Here is a 17,373-nt window from a genome sequence, read left to right on the forward strand (position 1 = left end):
TCGAGTCATTCCTAAACTTAGAGGTGGCCGGAAATCGAATCCTAGTTGGGTTCGCACCACACCATAAATAGTTCTGAGAATAGTAGAATTGCTCGATACAAAACCGATTTACCTGCAATTTTTTTTGCTTCTCCAAACTCGAACTTAACATATGAAAATAGTTGTTATTAATTTTCTTAATCGACTAACCTTTGAAAGAATAATGATAAATAATATTTAAATTCGACTTAAGCGAGTATCCGACCGCTGTAGTTTTACCCAACTGTTTCTAAAAGAAAAATAAAAAAAGGAAAAGACATAAAAAATTAAGAGAAGGGAAGCCTTTCGTATTGTGGCCTCTTTATGACTCGAAGCCCCTTTGTTTCCGGAGCCTCGCTTTGTTTCTCCGCTTTGCCTCCCCTATCGGACGTCGCAAAACCATCGCGGCCGCCTTCGATGGGCTCGTCCTCCTCCCCCAAAGCCCCCGAGAGCCTTAACCGAGAGAACCACGATGATGGCTCCGCCGCCTCTTTCTTCGACATCTATGGACCTGACGTAAGCATCCTTTGTTCTCTCTCTCTCTCATCTTCGAAAGCATGATCTCTTGGAAACCTAGGGTTTCCCTGCGTGCCGAGAGTTTGTCTTGCTTGTTTTTTTTTTTTCTTTCTTGAAGTTGTTTGAAGAAAGCTGTGACCCTTTTGAATCTCCCTCTGGTCATCGTTGTAAGTGGTGTGTGATCAGTCAAAGATTGGCTGAAGCGAAGCCGGAGTACCCCTGGGATGCGTTTACTGAGGTACTCCGCGACCAAAGTTGGATTTTTGGTTTCCTAGTAATATGGAATAATTTTTTACTGAATAGAATGTGACTATTGTGGATTCAGTTTTGAAGTCCCATGAGATGCAATGCTTGCAGTTAATCCGCTACCAGACATGGGATTTTGCCTGTATCTGTTGCTACGTATTCCATTGTCATCGACTGTCTATTGTCTTGGTTACCGAAGACTCATATTTTACCTTTTGGTTTAGTATAAGGGCACAACACTCCTGCTAGGTGCAGCTACTGTCTATGCCTCTGTCCCAGGAGAGCCATCAAATAACTTTTTAGGTCAACCCAAATGTAATTTCCATGTCAATACTTTGGACATTTCTGGTTTAAAGCTAGTGGGGGATCAACCGACTCTTTCAAACAAAATGTTCTGTCTATATCCTTGGTCCTTAAATGACTTGAGCTGTGTTGCGAATGTTAACTTATTTTAAATATTTGTTAGTTTGAAGAAGATGATGATGCCGACAAAGTTGGCATATAAAGTTGCATTGTCAAGTAAATAATTTAATTTCTATTTAAAACTATGTTTTTTTATAAATTGCATGATGTTTCTATCTAATTATTTGGTGATCTGATGTGCAGTTATCCTGTTTGTGTTTAATATATGTTATGGATTATGTCTTGCAGGGAAAGGCTGATGTTATATATAAAACCCCTGCAGCTGATTCAACTCTAAATCTTCAGGTTATGTAGTACTTTTTTTTTAATGAAGTTTCTCGCTCTATTAAATTTTGACATGTGTTTCTTGTGAAGCAGGATATTCAAGGGCTTGTAACCTGGGTCATTGGTGATGGTCTCATGCCATCCTGGGTTTTTGTCAAGGTACAAATGCTTTGTCCTTCTTACTATGATGATGTCTAGTATATGTTTTTCAACATGTTTAACTCCTATAATTTAATGGACTGTAAGACTCTCACCCTTTTACCTTATGTATTCAGTTGAAATTGATAAGAGGCCAAATTTGTGTTACTTATTAGCTGTTCCCAATAAACCATGATTTATTAGCTGTTCCTATAATTTAATGGACTGGAAGACTCTCACCCTTTTACCTTATGCTTGTGAGGTTTTTTTCCTATAAATATCTTTGGTAAAAAAGGAATGTTCTTTGTCTTTCATGAGTCCATAATTTAATCATTGAAATCTTTTGTTGCACCTGCTGCTCACATCTTCTTGCCTTAGTGATGGATAACATTGTTGCCTAATCCGCATTCAGATCTCAGTCGGATATTATTTGGATGAAATGGTAGTGCATTATAAAGGCTGGTGTCTGCTTATTGTCGTAGTTGAGGAGTTATCTTTGCCAGATGTATCACTAACATAGCACAATATGATACCTTCTGGTTCATCATTGAATGTATAGAGTCCCTATGGATAAACCCTTTCTTGAGATTCAGCAGTGGGATGGAAGAACTCCAATTTTTTTGTGGTTTATGTTTCATGGACATGTCAGAACAAGTTTAGGGATAGGAAATGCTGGAACATGATCACAGATTGAGGTTGTTGTGAAAATTATGTGATTTGGTTATTAATTGTGTGATTTGATTAAGAAATTTTGTCCTTATGCTTATTTGTTTGAAAATTGTATTTTAGAATGAAAACTCAATATTCATGGTGATCAACAATATTCCGTTGGTCTGTTTCTCATTGATTATCATTCAACTAAAATGTGGATTCATATTCAATGACACTACCAAGGATGTATTTGTTACTTGCATTTGTCAATGTGTTGATGTCATTCATCTTTCTAGCTCTTGTTGTTTCATCTGCTCACGCTAAAAACCTTCTTGTCTGGCGAAACATCGACCACCCTTATGCTAGTTTTTTAACTGCCCTAATGCCATTCATTTGCAGTCAAGTACTTGTATCATGACTGATTTATTTGAATAACATGTGATGCAGTTCTTGTGTCTTTAGTAGCACCTAATCAATCTCTTTATTTTTCTCAGAACAAGCCACTTATACAGAAAGTCATACTACTCTATATTCCAGGCCTGGATGCAGCTTTGTACATGGAAAACTCTGGCCTACTTACTGGTCTAAGGGACAGTTGTGGTGCTCCCAAGCCAGCATTGGCTTTAAGGTCTGTGGCTGAGTATTAGTTTCTTGACTTGCTTCTGGAACATTTCTGTCAGCACATGAGCTTATGTTTATTGTTTTAAGATACTTGCTGGAACATAGACATCAGTATTGTTAATTTACTATGTTAGATGTCAGTTGTGTTTCAGATGAATTGCAAACAATTGATGCGCTTCTAACATGCAAAGTGAAAAGAAAGCGTGATGAGGTTGATTTAAAACCCAAGACATCTGGTCAAACTTTCGAACAAGGTATGTATAGATCTCAGTGACGTGATGCATTTGATGTTGGCGAACACTCCATATGACATGGGCAATGAGAGTTTTGCTTGATAGTGCATTTGGCTTTCCATTCTTGAGTGTAGTATGGCATGGACCCTTCATGCTGATGGCACACGACATGTTACAGCGTGGCTGGAAACTTTCCAAAATTTGAAAATCTACTGCTTAGCAAATCCTAAATTGTTACTGTTAAATTACGTTTGTGCCCAAACCGAGTACTTGTGTTGTTAGAACTAATTCACATGTGTTAACCTTTCCATTATGTTAAGTAGATTCATCGACTTCTTTTTTTGCTTTTAGTCTGATTCTTAAACCCATCGTTTGATGAAATCTAAATGTCTAATTAGAATTTCATTTTCTTTGTGGTATTACCCAACAGTGCAATTTATGCAATCTATTATATTCAGTTCATATGTCTAGTTGTCTACAACATAAATTTCGTTATATTCTTAAACAAATAATAACTATGCTTCTTGCAGGAGAATTATTTGCTCTGGAAAATTTAAGGGAACTACCTTTTCCTATCCACTATTATACCCTTTCCAGAAAGGAACTTGAGGATAATGGATATATCTTGAATCAGCCAGGTAGTTTGCTGATTTATATATTTCTTAGTCCTTCTATTAGTTTGTGATGCTAAATATATTATGCAGGTGTGATCGCCACTCTTCCTTCTCCTTCAGGGTCCCCATTGCATGAAATTCTTGCACTTGACTGTGAGATGGTAACATTTACTAAAAATAATGTTTTAGATTGAATTTATTCATTACAAACTTCTAGTGGATGCTGCTCATAAGCTTATCAGATAACATTCTATCATCTTGAGGTGTGTTTATCCTCCATTGTAACTTAATGCTTAGTTATTATGTTGTAGGAACCTTATCAAGAAGAACCTCAGCGCAAATTTATAACCCATTACAGATTTTTTTTACTAAGCAAAAATGATCCTGCGAACTTAATGAGTTGAAGATTATGTACCCACCATTTGTTTAAAGGAGTTGGTTGTCATGTTTAAAGTGCTCCTTTTTCCTTGGATCAGATAAGGATTATAGGATTGAGACTGCTGTTATGTAATGCTAGGTTTGCGTTCTTTGTCACATTATGATATATGAAACTATTTTTATATTGTTTTACCTGTAGAAAAAAAAAAGTTAGTTAACAAACAAATCTGTTACGATATAAGAGACCTTGATTCTAGACCCAGAGAAGGTCCTGATCCAAGTATAGGCACTGCCATTCCCTAAGTAAATAAACTTGGTTGAGATTATGAGTTGGATAACAGGCCTCATGCATGGATGGTATGCAAAGGGATTCAAGGTATATGAAACATATTTCAAAATAAACTGATGGGAAAGATAGTCAGGAACTTGGATTAGTGAAATGTGGGTATGGATGAGTTTGAGATTGTCAATCAAATGTTCATAAGAATAATGGAATATTAGAGGTTGCATAGAGATTGAGAGCCAAACAATTAAGAAAACTAGCAATATGATTCTGGAAATAAATTTGAAAGTTAAGAGTTCAGATGAAAAAAGATGATAAGGGATAAAGGGCTGAACTTATTATGGTTGTGGACTCACTCCATATCGCCCCTTTGTGCACATACAAAATCTACAGCCTCAGACCATATGCCAAGAAGGAAATTTTCTTAGATTAATTTCTTGTAGTTGAATGTTTTGTTTCATTAAGATAGGGTGTGTTCATATAGGCTTACATGACAAGGTATTTCTTTAAGATACAGAGTGTTCATAGGGAGCATCCAAATCCTATATAACGTGACAGATATTTTAAAACTTGATTCCTAGTAATTTAATTATCCTTTTAGACTAATTGTATGTTTTTTTTATTCTTATAATATTTATTTGTAGGGTAACTTTCCTTTTATTTCATGTGTTTCTTTTGAGACTTAATAACTCTCCTAATTTCATAATTTAAAACTGACACCTTTCATTTGTTGGTGTTAGTGCGTGACTGCAGAAGGGTTTGAACTCACAAGAGTTACACTGGTAAATGTTGCAGGAGAGGTAGGCAGTTTGTTCCCTTTTCAATTTTGCTCATTAAGTTTAGGTAATATTGTTTTTTTTTCATATTGTAGCACCTTCTATACTTGGCTGGACAGTTATTTAACAACCATCCAATAATTGTCTAATTATGTGTTTAATTGTGGATAAGCTATTATTTATGTAAGTTTCAAGTCTTAGTACTGGAACGATACCAGTCAGACCGGTAGTGGTCAGGTTTGTACCAGCATACAATGGGTCCATATGCTGGTGTACTGGTTGGTATCATGGCTTTGATTTGTCTGGACTGGCTGGACCATAAAAAGAAATGAACCCAGTTTAGGGTTTTTCAATGAATTCTACATTGTTAGAGTCAAAATCTACTAATTATATGGGTCGATTTTGACTATGAAAACAATGAGTGATGAGTCAAAACATGTTTAACATGTGGATTACAAATTGTATTCAGAGAAAACATACATAGAAGAATTCTAAACATGGACCTAGGCTTCATCTATGCGGATCTAGCCTTTTGAATCTAGGCTACAATTTTGTGAATCTAGGTCAGATCTGCGAGGATCAAGACTTGATTAATATCGATCTAAGCTAGGTTTTCATGGATCTAAGCTAGAGATGATAGGATCAAGCCTAGAATCTTGTGGATCTAGGCGGATGAAGCCTTGATCCTCTCAGATCTGGTCTTGATCCTCATGGATCTAGCCTATATCTGCAATGTTCACAGCTTGATCCTCATGGATTTAGCCCTGAATCTGTTAAGGGAATCATCTAAAACCTAGCCCTAGATTCATGAAATAACTGCAACAAACTAGATAGTGATTAGCTTGAAAGATAAATTGATCCTCATGGATTAACCTTTTTATAAAAGAAAACCCAATTTGGATCTCAAAATGAGACTTTAATTTGTTGAGATTGAGCTTTCCTTTGAGAAATCTTGAGCTTGGGATAGAATTTGAGTGAAATTTGAGTAGGATTGGGAGAGGGAATGAAGAGAGATGTAAGATGGGAGGAAAGGAAGGGAAAGGAGGGTTAAAAAAGTCAAAATAGACCCTTGATGAGTCTCTTCGGTTCCGATAACCCAGGGTAAGGTTATTGTCTGGTAGACCAGTTCCAACAGCCAAAAGCCCTCTTTTGTATTACCACCTGTTCTCAGTTTGAAGTGGTAAGTTTCCTTTTGGGTTTCTGCATGAGTTTAAAGAAGTTGAGTCAGTTCTACGCTTTCCAGCGTAGAAAAGGTGATCTAGCATTCCAGTTTTGTTATTTATCGCCCATGTGTCTTTTCTCTTGCTGAATTGTAAACATCTAGGTCTTGCTTCAAAGAAAAATCTTGATTGGTTTTTGTCTGATTTTCTCTTTGTTGTTACATTAAATGAACATTATCTTCTGAATTTATTCCTTTTTTTTCTCCTTAATTTTTGGAGTTTCCAAGTAAATTCCATCTTGGGTGATGGATGACTGCATAACTAGTTGCACCCATGTTTATGTGGATTGTTGCTTCCACTCCTACTGATCGTGTTAGTTATGTAGTTGATCGTTGGGCACTCATTAGGCAATTTGATTAGAGACTCCAAATTCTAATTGGGAAGGTAAATTTTGTAGCTTTCTTAGAGTCTTTTTTAAAGTTTGCGTTGTCACACACTGAACGGGCATAGGATTTAACTGTCCTTTAACAACCTTTAAGACAATTCTGTTTGTTGCAGATGTCTGGCCCATTGTATTAAGCATAACTTCCTGCAAGATGTTTAAGAATTAGTGCTGACCTTAAAATTTTTATTTTAGCCAAAATCTATTAGATGAACTGACTTTCTTTTTGCTATATATTATAGATATGAAGGATCTATACTTGGAGGCTTTCCTAAATAGAGTTACATTAACTTTTTTTTTTTCTTGTGAGAATGATCTTGATTTTGATGAGTAATAGTGAGAAAAAAGTCAAAGGGATCGTATGTTAAATGTTTTGTTTGTTCTGAAGTTTGTTCTTACGAGTAATCTAACATGGAGCTATTTGTAAAATTTGCAATATTCAAATTTTTAAAACTGACTGTTCAAGAGTCAAAACACAAAATCTGAGGGGTCACTGTTTCTGCCGAACTTTTGCCTATGTCGATATTCATGCTGAATGGCATAAAATGGGTACATTAATACAACTATGCTTCCCTTTTCTATCTTGTAGAGAATAAATAAAATAAAATTTCTTAAAATCTATGGTATATTAAAATGCCATTGTCTTCTTGTTATTCCAAGCACATGTATTCTATGTATAATGGATGTCATATGGATGCTTTATCCTTGATATGGGATTTTTCTTGTTTAGCCTTTAAAGGTTACCGTGAGTCTGTGAATTTATTTGAGCTTACAATATTTTCCTTGCAGGTGGTGCTCGACAAACTAGTCAAACCTTCCAACAGCATTCTCGACTACAATACTAGGTAAATTTAGATAAATTTAATTAGTAGTTTTCGTTCTTCTAACCAAATAATGCCATTCTTGCTTACTGGATATCGACTTATTATTAGAATGCATAGCTAGCTTTCAACATTATACTTGCTCCGTTTGACCAGTTTATTTATTGGTTGCCTTGTGATGGTTGGAAGATACAATTATTTCATGATTTCATATGGAAGGCTACAGTCTTGCAATTATCAGGAATTTAGATTAGACATGGTATATTTTGCAAGACACTGTTCAACCTATCCTAATGCTATAGTTAAGGGAGTTATGTTTTGTTTTTTTGGTTTTGATGCTATTTCTATGTGTGAATTGTCAGTCCTTATCTTGTTAACAAGGCTTGATGTATTGTTAATGTGTCACTCTCCAACTATAGTCACATATGTCAGATGTCTTTGAAGGATATTTACAGTTTCTTCCCAACAATAGATTACTTTTGGATTCCTTAGGTTATTCAACCAAATCTTCTCAGGTCTTGACAAACTAGTCAAACCTTCCAACAGCATTCTCGACTACAATACTAGGTACATTTAAGATAAATTTAATTAGTAGTTTTCCTTCTAACCAAATGATACCATTCTTGCTTACTGGATATCAATTATTAGAATGAATAGCTAGCTTTCGACATTATACTTGCTCTTTTTGACCAGTTTATTTATTGGTTGCCTTGTGATGATTGGAAGATGCAATTATTTCATGTTTTTATATGGAAGGCAATAGTCTTGCAATTGTCAGGAATTTAGTTTCATAGATATCTGGGCTTTCTTCAAGGAAATTAATTGTCTTCTTTCTGGATGCTGATTATCCGATCTGAAATAGTGTGCTGGGATGGTACATAGCTAATTCCTTAGATGTCTGACATGTACGAATATTATGTTGATGCTACAGTGCCCTTAGGTAGTCGCCGAGGGTCACATATTGTAATTGTGAATGTTCTTATATTTTTATGGCTGATCATGTACTCTGTTTATGTATTATGCCGCCCAGTGCACATCCACATAGTATATTATGTAGTAACTTGGTGTTTTATGATAAGGATAACGAATAAAATTAATTAATATTCGATAAATTATTTCTTATGCTAGTGACTGCCTACTTATGGAGTTTTATGTGCAGTATTTCTTTTCTATTGGAATGCATTGATTTTATTGCAGAAAAATGAGGTTTTAGCTTATGCAGGTACAGTGGAATTACTCGTGAGATGCTAAATGATGTGACAACCACAATCAAGGACGTTCAGGTATAGTGGAAATGCATATTCTTTTTTTTGTTTAATGGTTTTAGATATGCTTATATTAATTTTTTTTTCTTACTCTTTCTGCTTAATATGGTAATATATACTTGGTTTTTTGTTACCTTAACATAGGGTAATTCTTTTTTACTATAAGTACATTAGAAATTGATTTATCTGATGGTAGTTCTGATTTGTATCATCAGGAAGAGTTCCTTAAGCTTGTGCACAAAGAAACAATTCTTGTTGGCCATTCTCTTGAGAATGACCTTCTAGCATTAAAGATATCTCATGATTTGGTAATCGATACGGCTATTTTGTACAAGCATTCTCGTGGTGCTTGCTACAAGATAGCTCTGCGAGTTCTATCTAGTAGATTTCTTTCGCGACAGATTCAGGCATCAGGAAATGGACATGACAGTATCGAAGATGCAAGAGCTGCTATGGAATTAGCACTTTTGAAGATTAGACATGGTATGTTTTGCAAGACACTGTGATCAACCTATCCTAATATTATAGTTTAGGGAGTTATGTTTTATTTTTTTGGTTTTGATGCTATTTCTATTTGTGAATTGTCAGTACTTATCTTGTTAACAAGGCTTGATGTATTGTTAATGTGTCACTCTCCAACTATAGTCATGTATGTCAGATGTCTTTGAAGGATATTTACAGTTTCTTCCCAACAATAGATTACTTTTGGATTACTTAGGTTATTCAACCAAATCTTCTCAGGTCTTGACCTAGTTTCACCTTTTTGTAGTAGGAGGTATTCATGCACCATGCAGAAGTTCTATAAAGCACTACATTTTTTTCAAGCAGTTAATGTTCTTTTTAGTCTGGTTTTTAATTTTTTTTAATAATTATAAACCATGATATCAGGGAGTACAAGTTGGTATAGTACCTGGTATCCTAGTATTGTGACAGGTTGCTGAAAATGATATTAGAAGGACCATCCTAAGTGTCCATTGTCTTCCGTATTTCATTGAGAAACCTACTATCACACTAAAGACTGTATTCTTTTGTTCTAGATGCTGATGGCATATGCAAGTTGTCATGGTATTTGTTGTTTCTCCACTAATATGACTCAGTACATGATTATGATATCTGTTCTTGCTCTGACGTTTTATTCTCTAATTACACATTAGGGGAAATTAATGAACTTAAGGAACTTGGACATGGTCTGGTAAATAATCTTTGGATAACTGTTGCTTCTATTGCAACAGTTATGAACATGACTAGAAGTATCAAACCACCATTCAGATAGATATATAAACAAATGGACTGAAGCGCCTAGGGCTTTGATCATTTTGGAAATTTGGCATCTTTTAGCGCCTAGCTCCTTTGACAACACTGGGATAAATAGAAAAGGAAAATTGAGAAAAATGGTCCATCGTCTCATATTATGGAGGCTGTAAGATCAAAAGTTAGTGTGGCAATGACTAGAAGTATCAAACCACCATTCAGATAGATATACAAACAAATGGACTGAAGCACCTAGTGCTTTGATCATTTTGGAATTTTGGCATCTTTTAGCGCCTAGCTCTTTTGACAACACTGGGATAAATAGAAAAGGAAAATTGAGAAAAATGGTCCATCGTCTCATATTATAAAGGCTATAAGATCAAAAGTTCGTGTGGCAGTGACAGTGAAGGATGATCCCAAGTAACAGAGAGCAGCTTGATTTCTGGAGATTGCAGCAAACAGCTGTTTCTTTGTGCTGTATATCTAATTTGACTCATTGTACTGTTCCATTTGTTGTTTGAGCAAGTTTGATGTAGAATTGTGTTTTCCTTACAAGGTGGTGTCACTTGTACAATTGATTTCTTGGGAGGAACTTAGGATTAAGTAGTTCACGTGACAGCTGTACATCATTTTTAGGCCTCTATACCCTACTTGTACAATTTGTTTTTTGTAAACAGAAAATTGTTTGTGCATATCTGAATTGAGGATATATTTTTTTTTTGCTTGAGCAGTGAGACGGATGTAGAGTTTTTACTGTTTCATCAGCAAGGAATGGTTTTAATTACTGAAAGTGCCCTGTTTAGTTGGTTTGTCTGTGAGTTGATAGTCACCTGTACGCTTCAAATTTTTGGGGGTAGATTTGGGTTTATGCTGTATATGAGAGTTGCTAATTTGTACGTGGCATCTGATAAATCTTTGTTTTCATTTGGAAAGTAGAGTTGTACATGAAGAGCTGTCTTGTTTTTACCCTCCAGATATGGGGGGCTTTGAACTTTACTGTCATTTTATGCTTGGTGAGGGATGAGACAAGAAGTTACATTGAGATTGAGAGGATTGAATTGTCTTGATATTGCTGATTCTGAAGTTTGAGCTTTTGGTATAAAATATGAAACATTCACTTCATCCCCCAAAACTACTGAATTGCATAAATCGGGCTTTGTAGCTCTTGCAGTTTACTTCAAAGCAGTGAAAATGGTAAAACAATATCATGGCAACTTTTTTTTATATCCATGATCATCCATTTAGAATTATACATGCCCATTGTTGCATGACATACTCTTTCCTTGCTTTGGATTATAACATGAATCAGGCTTCTTTTGTGCTGTATCTGATACATGTTTATTCAAATATGAGTCAATCTTTCAGTGCCTTATTTTCTTAACTTCTGTTGCACCAGGACCTGATTTTGGCTTACCACCAAAATTCACTCGAAGCAAGCTGGTTTCTGCTTTGCATCAGAGTGGGAAAAGTTGTTCTCTCGTTGATGATGTATCGATTCTGAAAAGATATTCTGATGAATCATGCAATTCAATTCCAGTATTTTCAGATTCTGAGGCGCTTTCCAGAGCTATAAAAGAGGTTCAAAATGTTTTAACTCTTTGAATCAGCTTTCTGAGTTGCTTTTTATTAATGATCAATTGGTTTTGAATATGAACTTTTATTCTTAATGTAGGTAAAAAATGAAAAAGTAAGCTTTATTTGGACCCGTTTTTCTGGATTGTTCTCTTATTTCAAGAAGCAAGCTCAAGATGTAGAGAGGTTGAGACATCGAATTGCGGAGGTGATATCGTCCCTGACATGTAAGAGAAAAAAAGCCAGGACAACCATAAAGCATGGTGCAGTATGCTCAGAATTGAAGGATATCCTAACTGGGATAGATGTTAAAATTCAAAAGCTGTACAATGCATTACCTAATAATGCTTTATTAATAGTTTCTACCGGTCATGGAGATACAGCTATTGTTCAGAGGTAAGTTTAACCGTCTCTACAATAAGAGCAGCTACTCTTTTACTTTTGCTGATCTTATGAGAATGATCTGATTTCATATTGTTTTTTTTTCTTTTTTTTTTTTGGAGCAAATGACTTGAACTAGTGATGTGTTTAGTCTGGCCATGTTTAGGTTGGCAGTTGTCTTGATACTTTTGAAACTATGGTCAAAGTTTATCCGCTTTTTTCTTTCTTAGGACCTTTCTTTTCAAGGACTCCCTAGTGAAACAATAAAAAAAAAGAAAATGATGCAATAGATTAAAAAAAGGGTCAAATCAAACAAGGGGGCAGAATAAGAGTACACAGATGGTGCAGCAGAAAGTAAACTTGGAAAGAATATAGTTGAACAGAAGTTTTTCCTTTTTATTTTTATTAGCTGAGTGCAAATTGCAAATTTGATTCATATTTTTCATTGAAGGCCAAGAAGGATGTCTTTTAGCTATAATGGTAATTGGAACACTTTTTTACTTTCTCAGATATTGGGTGGTTTTTGGGAATATGGAGAAAGTGTATTGTCATGAAAACATTATGGGAAAGGATTTTATTTAGAGGGGAAAATCTAGCAACTATTGGCTGTGATGTGATGAAAAGAACACCATATACCCATGCACACAAAAACTAATAGACAGGAATTGCATATGATATATCATGTGTGCTACAAGGCTGGTTTGTTGAAGTATTAGCATTTAATTCTTTTATACAATTTCTAGTTGATTGTCTATGTCCCTAGCCTTTTGTTTAGGCCTGTTTAAGGGTGTTATTGACTACTGTACATTTTGGCAATCTGCAAACTATTTCATGTTCAGGACACACTTATTCTGGAATTTTTATTTAATCTTCATGATAATATCATGTTCTGTCAGTTCAAATTACATGTTTAGTCCAAAGTCCAATACTTTTAGTTATTCTCAGTATCTTTAAGTCATCATACGTACCCCCCTACACAAGATTTCCATGAGTGGTGAATTCCAGCAAATAGAAACAGTGTGCTTCCTCTCTGTTTACTGTATTATGCTGGTGTTAATTCTAGATATTAGTTCTAGATTTGGTTCCCTAGTTTCTTTTACTTTTTCATCTTCTCTTTGGTTCCACTTACCACTTATTCTTATCCTTGTACATGTGAAGATTAAGGAAAATGCTCACCGATGGTTGTGACGAAAATATTAATCGTGAAGAAGTTGTGCGAGCCTTGGAAGAACTCCAAGCCCGAGCGGAAGTGGCACTTTGCTTTGTCTGTGTCAAACATTGATATCTTTATTATGGTAGGCCCTTTTTGCATGGACATCTTGAACGTCTCTGACCTTCTTTACTCTTGGTTGGTGGTTGCTTTCGCTAACATTACTGTTCGCTTGCCAGGGATTCGTCAAGAGGCGTAGTGGATGAGAATACAGCAAAGCACGAGAAGTACAAACAGTTTTGAGTGTGGGCACAATATTTTCCCACGAAATGATTTGAAAGCACGCCGGTATAATGTGCCAGACTCTCTATTGTATGACATTTTTTTTGCCGTCGCCTTCTCGTTCTTCTTCCATGTCATGAATGAGAAATGTGCATATTTAATGTGAAGTAGATTGTTTGGTGAAGCCTCGATTCGCCAAGGGTTCAAAATCTGGACCGTCCGATTCAGTCGGATCATGCTACAGTCGAGCGATGATCTTGCCGCGCAAGTCGTTTGTACAAAGACCTGAAGCACGTTATCTGCGATGGGTTGGCAGTGTCTAGAATGTTCACCTGCCAAAGCAAGTGCCCGTCTCTCGGTACTATATATGACGTGTCTGTCTCATTGGCGCAACGGTGTTTCCCTTCCCCATGAAACCCTCTTGCGAGGAGTCGAAGAAGGAGCAGGATCCGAGCGAGATCCATTCTCACCGTGAAACCGTCGAGCAAAATCCGAGCGATCATCGTCTTCGTTCTCGTCGGTGAGCTAATGGTTAAGATCTCACTGTGAAACCCTCGAGCAAGGGGTCGAAGAAGGCGCAGGATCCGAGCGATCATCTTGTCGTCGATCGGAGGGTAAACGATCTCTCTCCCAGTTCTTTTCGAGGGTTCTTGTGGGTTCTTAGATATGTCCTCGTGGTTCTTTCGTTTCTCAGATAAGATCAACGCAAGCAACGAACCCCGCGACAAACCCGTCCAGGTCTCGTGGTATCTTAACTCTCACTGTGTTGATCCTCTCTGCCCTTCTCTTCTCCATCATGTACTCTTTCGTGTAAATGATAGCATGGCCTATGGCACTTTCTTTCTTATCTTGTCTCTCCTTATCGCAGTTCTTTTTCACTGTTCTTTAGGTTTTAAAGATACTCTCGCTTTTGCTTGTTTTCTTGAGTTGGGTCATCGCAGGTGCCACATTCGTCTGTCACGAACCTGGCCTCTGCTCGCCTGTTCATTGCCGTCTATTCGGTCTCCAACTCCATATCTTCTTGTCTGTCTTAATTTTTCATGGGTCTGTTAAAGAATGTTGCCACCCCATGATTATATGTATCTATAGGATAATGTGAAACTGACGTGGTTGCTCCAAAGATGTTGAATCAACTATTATTCTCTTTTTTTATTATTACGCAACTTGCGGAGTTAACGTTGTCAATCTCCGTTTCGAGATTGCTTTTGGACTATTGGGAGCATTCCTTCTCAGTTAGTTAGGAAAAGTCGTAGTTATTAAGATCGATTTGTTGGTTATTCCGTTGGCTATAATTAATTACTGGGATTATCATCAGGAAGTTTTTGCTTTTTATATCAATGGCTTTTGGTGTTGAATATTTACAAGAATCCTTGCCTTGCACTCTTTATTATTCATCTAGAAGTGGAATGGGATTATTTTGATTGCTTGACAGTTACAGATTCCATTTGATTGGTGTTGAACGTTTAGAATAATCCTTGCTTTGGCACTCATTATTAATCGTCTTGAAATCGAAGGGATTTTAGTTTGATTGCTTGACAGTTACAGGTTCCATTTAATATCATGTTGCTTTTGTGAGTTTTTTTGTTGATATGATGACAGTTCACTGAGTATCGTCTTCATTCTATATCAAGATATTGAATCATTTATTTGTAAGAGCATGCTGATCTCATTCGATGTCTTTACTGAATGTATCCTGTTAAACCAATCAGTTCAAACATCTTTGACTTGAAAAGAAAATGTTTCGCTTGATTATAAGAAGTTGCTGAATGGTAGGTTGTTCCGGGTGTACCACAATTTCAAGAAAAGAAAATGGAAAAATCATATGGTTACTATCATCAAATAAATCTACGGTAATCTGATTTCTTATCATTTCTATAGTCAATGATATTCTAACAGGTAATATATTTTGGATTAATAAACACTCTTCGTTATAGTAAAGAATAATAATTTCCGGGTCAATATTAAAGTTGCAGGATCATCAAGTTTTGATGATCTTCTGGATCGGCTCTACTTGGCATATGACCATTTAAAGAGCATTCGTTGTAGAGTTTCTGGAATGATTGCATATACAGATTTTTCTTGACATTTACAAGATTCTGGAAGCCTGTTCAGGAAGCTGAAACGACACTAATGTGGGAGTTAGCACAGAATGAGAGGCAAAACAATTATAGATGGAGTTTGCATCTTAACTTTCAAACTCGCCAGATGTGAAACCGTATACTCGATTGAAGATCGGCTGAAGTGAAGCCGGGTTAGGCCTTCACTTTCGACGAGGGACGAAGGAAATCATGTCTTCTATATGCAAGATCAGAAGCAAGAATATAGAAACAGAGTAAACATATCAAGAACATAAAACAGAGATCACAATAAAATCTATTTGTATTTTCAACCTCATCAGAGCGCAACGTCTCGTAATGTCAACTCCTCACTATTCAAACTACTTTCGAATAGCCACATTCACCCTTATTAAATTATAAGCACTTGATGATAAGCACCGCGTTCTAATTTTAAAAGCAATGCAGACATTTTTTTTCGCCTGATACAATGATGCCTTTAAAGACGATTTTTGTCAATATACATTCTAATTTTACCGTCAAATGCAATTAAGATAAAGCTGGAAAGCGAATATAGCACATGACTACTGAGCCTAAGAATAATCTCCCATCCCTCGTTGGAACGAGATTGTGCCTAAAGGATATTGAGATTTATGGGGCCCAAGACAAAGCAACATTAACTATCAATTTTTAATGGAATTTGTTCTCATATGTTAGGGAAGCCTCGTATACTGAGAGTATGTCCGTTTTTATGTTGGGGGACACTGATAATGACAACGCATGTAATTAGTTTAATCAGATTAAATACCACATCTTCAAAGGATGCACTAACAGTGGTTGAGATTTCCCTCTCTCTCCTCTACCCCCACTCCCCACCCCCCAACGAAAACAAAATAAAAACGAACGAATCATCAATAATGACCATTTTAAACTAAAATCCTAGAAGTTACAGAAAAGTGACTAATTAAAGCAACGATCTTAGGGACTAAGAAGATATCTAGCATCACAACGTTATGAAAACAAAAGAAACAATCTACAAAAAAAGAAAAGAAAGTATGATCATGCCTGATTACAAATACTATAGTTGTTTTCTTTTCTTCTTGTTTTTTTAGTGAAATACGGATGTAAGCAGGAGCATATTTACATGGTATGAGTGAGAAGTGTTATGCTCCGTTGATGTAACCTTCATCTAGTGTGGTGCTTCAAGGCTCTATAACCCTAAATTCTATAAAAACGAAAGGATATTGACTAAATAACTATAAGATCCATCAAATTTTGTTTCAACACCATAGCACCAAGTATTACTGCAAGAGCTTGTTACACCTATAATTGCACATACCAAGGTATCTATAATAATATTTAGTTCGCCTTGTTAATCCCACTGAATAAATACACATATATACATAATATTATGTTCATATTTGAAAGATGATTCAGGTAGTACACACGATGACAGATGTGAACAAATTAAGATAAAACTTTCCGAAGATTCGTCTTTATTATATCTTTTTATCTTTTTCCTTCTTGGGGAAAGAACTACTCCAAACCCCATATATGCTCTAAAAGTCCAGTCCTCTGTAACACTAAGTGAAAGCCTTTAATATCATTTCAAGTTTCATATTAACTGATCATCGGCAACAACTTCCCACGAATAAGAACTCCCCTCGATTGAACCCAAATCTACACCATGTCTTCTACCATTTGAAGATCCAAGATTGACAAAACAAAGATTCACGAAACGGAGAGAGAACATATCATGAACGAAGGGCAGATTTCAAGAGAGAGAGAGAGAGAGAGAGAGAGAGAGAGAGAGAGAGAGAGAGAGAGAGAGCAA

General features: G+C 36.0%; 1 protein-coding gene across 4 annotated transcripts; it reads left to right on the plus strand.

Moving 5' to 3' along the window:
- The first annotated feature begins 344 nt into the window (after positions 1-344).
- On the plus strand, positions 345-13,669 carry LOC103978476 (small RNA degrading nuclease 5). 4 transcript variants are annotated; one of them, XM_065099875.1, is made up of 16 exons: positions 345-534; positions 653-772; positions 1,432-1,488; positions 1,561-1,626; positions 2,751-2,884; positions 3,019-3,131; positions 3,641-3,748; positions 3,815-3,885; positions 5,126-5,185; positions 7,553-7,608; positions 8,807-8,867; positions 9,065-9,332; positions 11,497-11,678; positions 11,773-12,068; positions 13,212-13,348; positions 13,443-13,669. In XM_065099875.1, the coding sequence occupies exons 1-15, from the start codon at positions 436-438 to the stop codon at positions 13,333-13,335; spliced, it is 1,815 nt and encodes a 604-aa protein (XP_064955947.1). In that variant the 5' UTR covers positions 345-435; the 3' UTR covers positions 13,336-13,348; positions 13,443-13,669. The 4 variants fall into 4 exon arrangements, with proteins under 4 accessions (XP_064955947.1, XP_018679511.2, XP_009392545.3 ...); XM_018823966.2 differs by having other exon boundaries at positions 346-534; positions 707-772; XM_009394270.3 differs by lacking the exon at positions 653-772 and having other exon boundaries at positions 347-534.
- The last annotated feature ends 3,704 nt before the right edge of the window (positions 13,670-17,373 follow it).

This window comes from Musa acuminata, chromosome BXJ2-3, assembly GCF_036884655.1.
Source record: "Musa acuminata AAA Group cultivar baxijiao chromosome BXJ2-3, Cavendish_Baxijiao_AAA, whole genome shotgun sequence".
Lineage (NCBI taxonomy): Eukaryota > Viridiplantae > Streptophyta > Magnoliopsida > Zingiberales > Musaceae > Musa > Musa acuminata.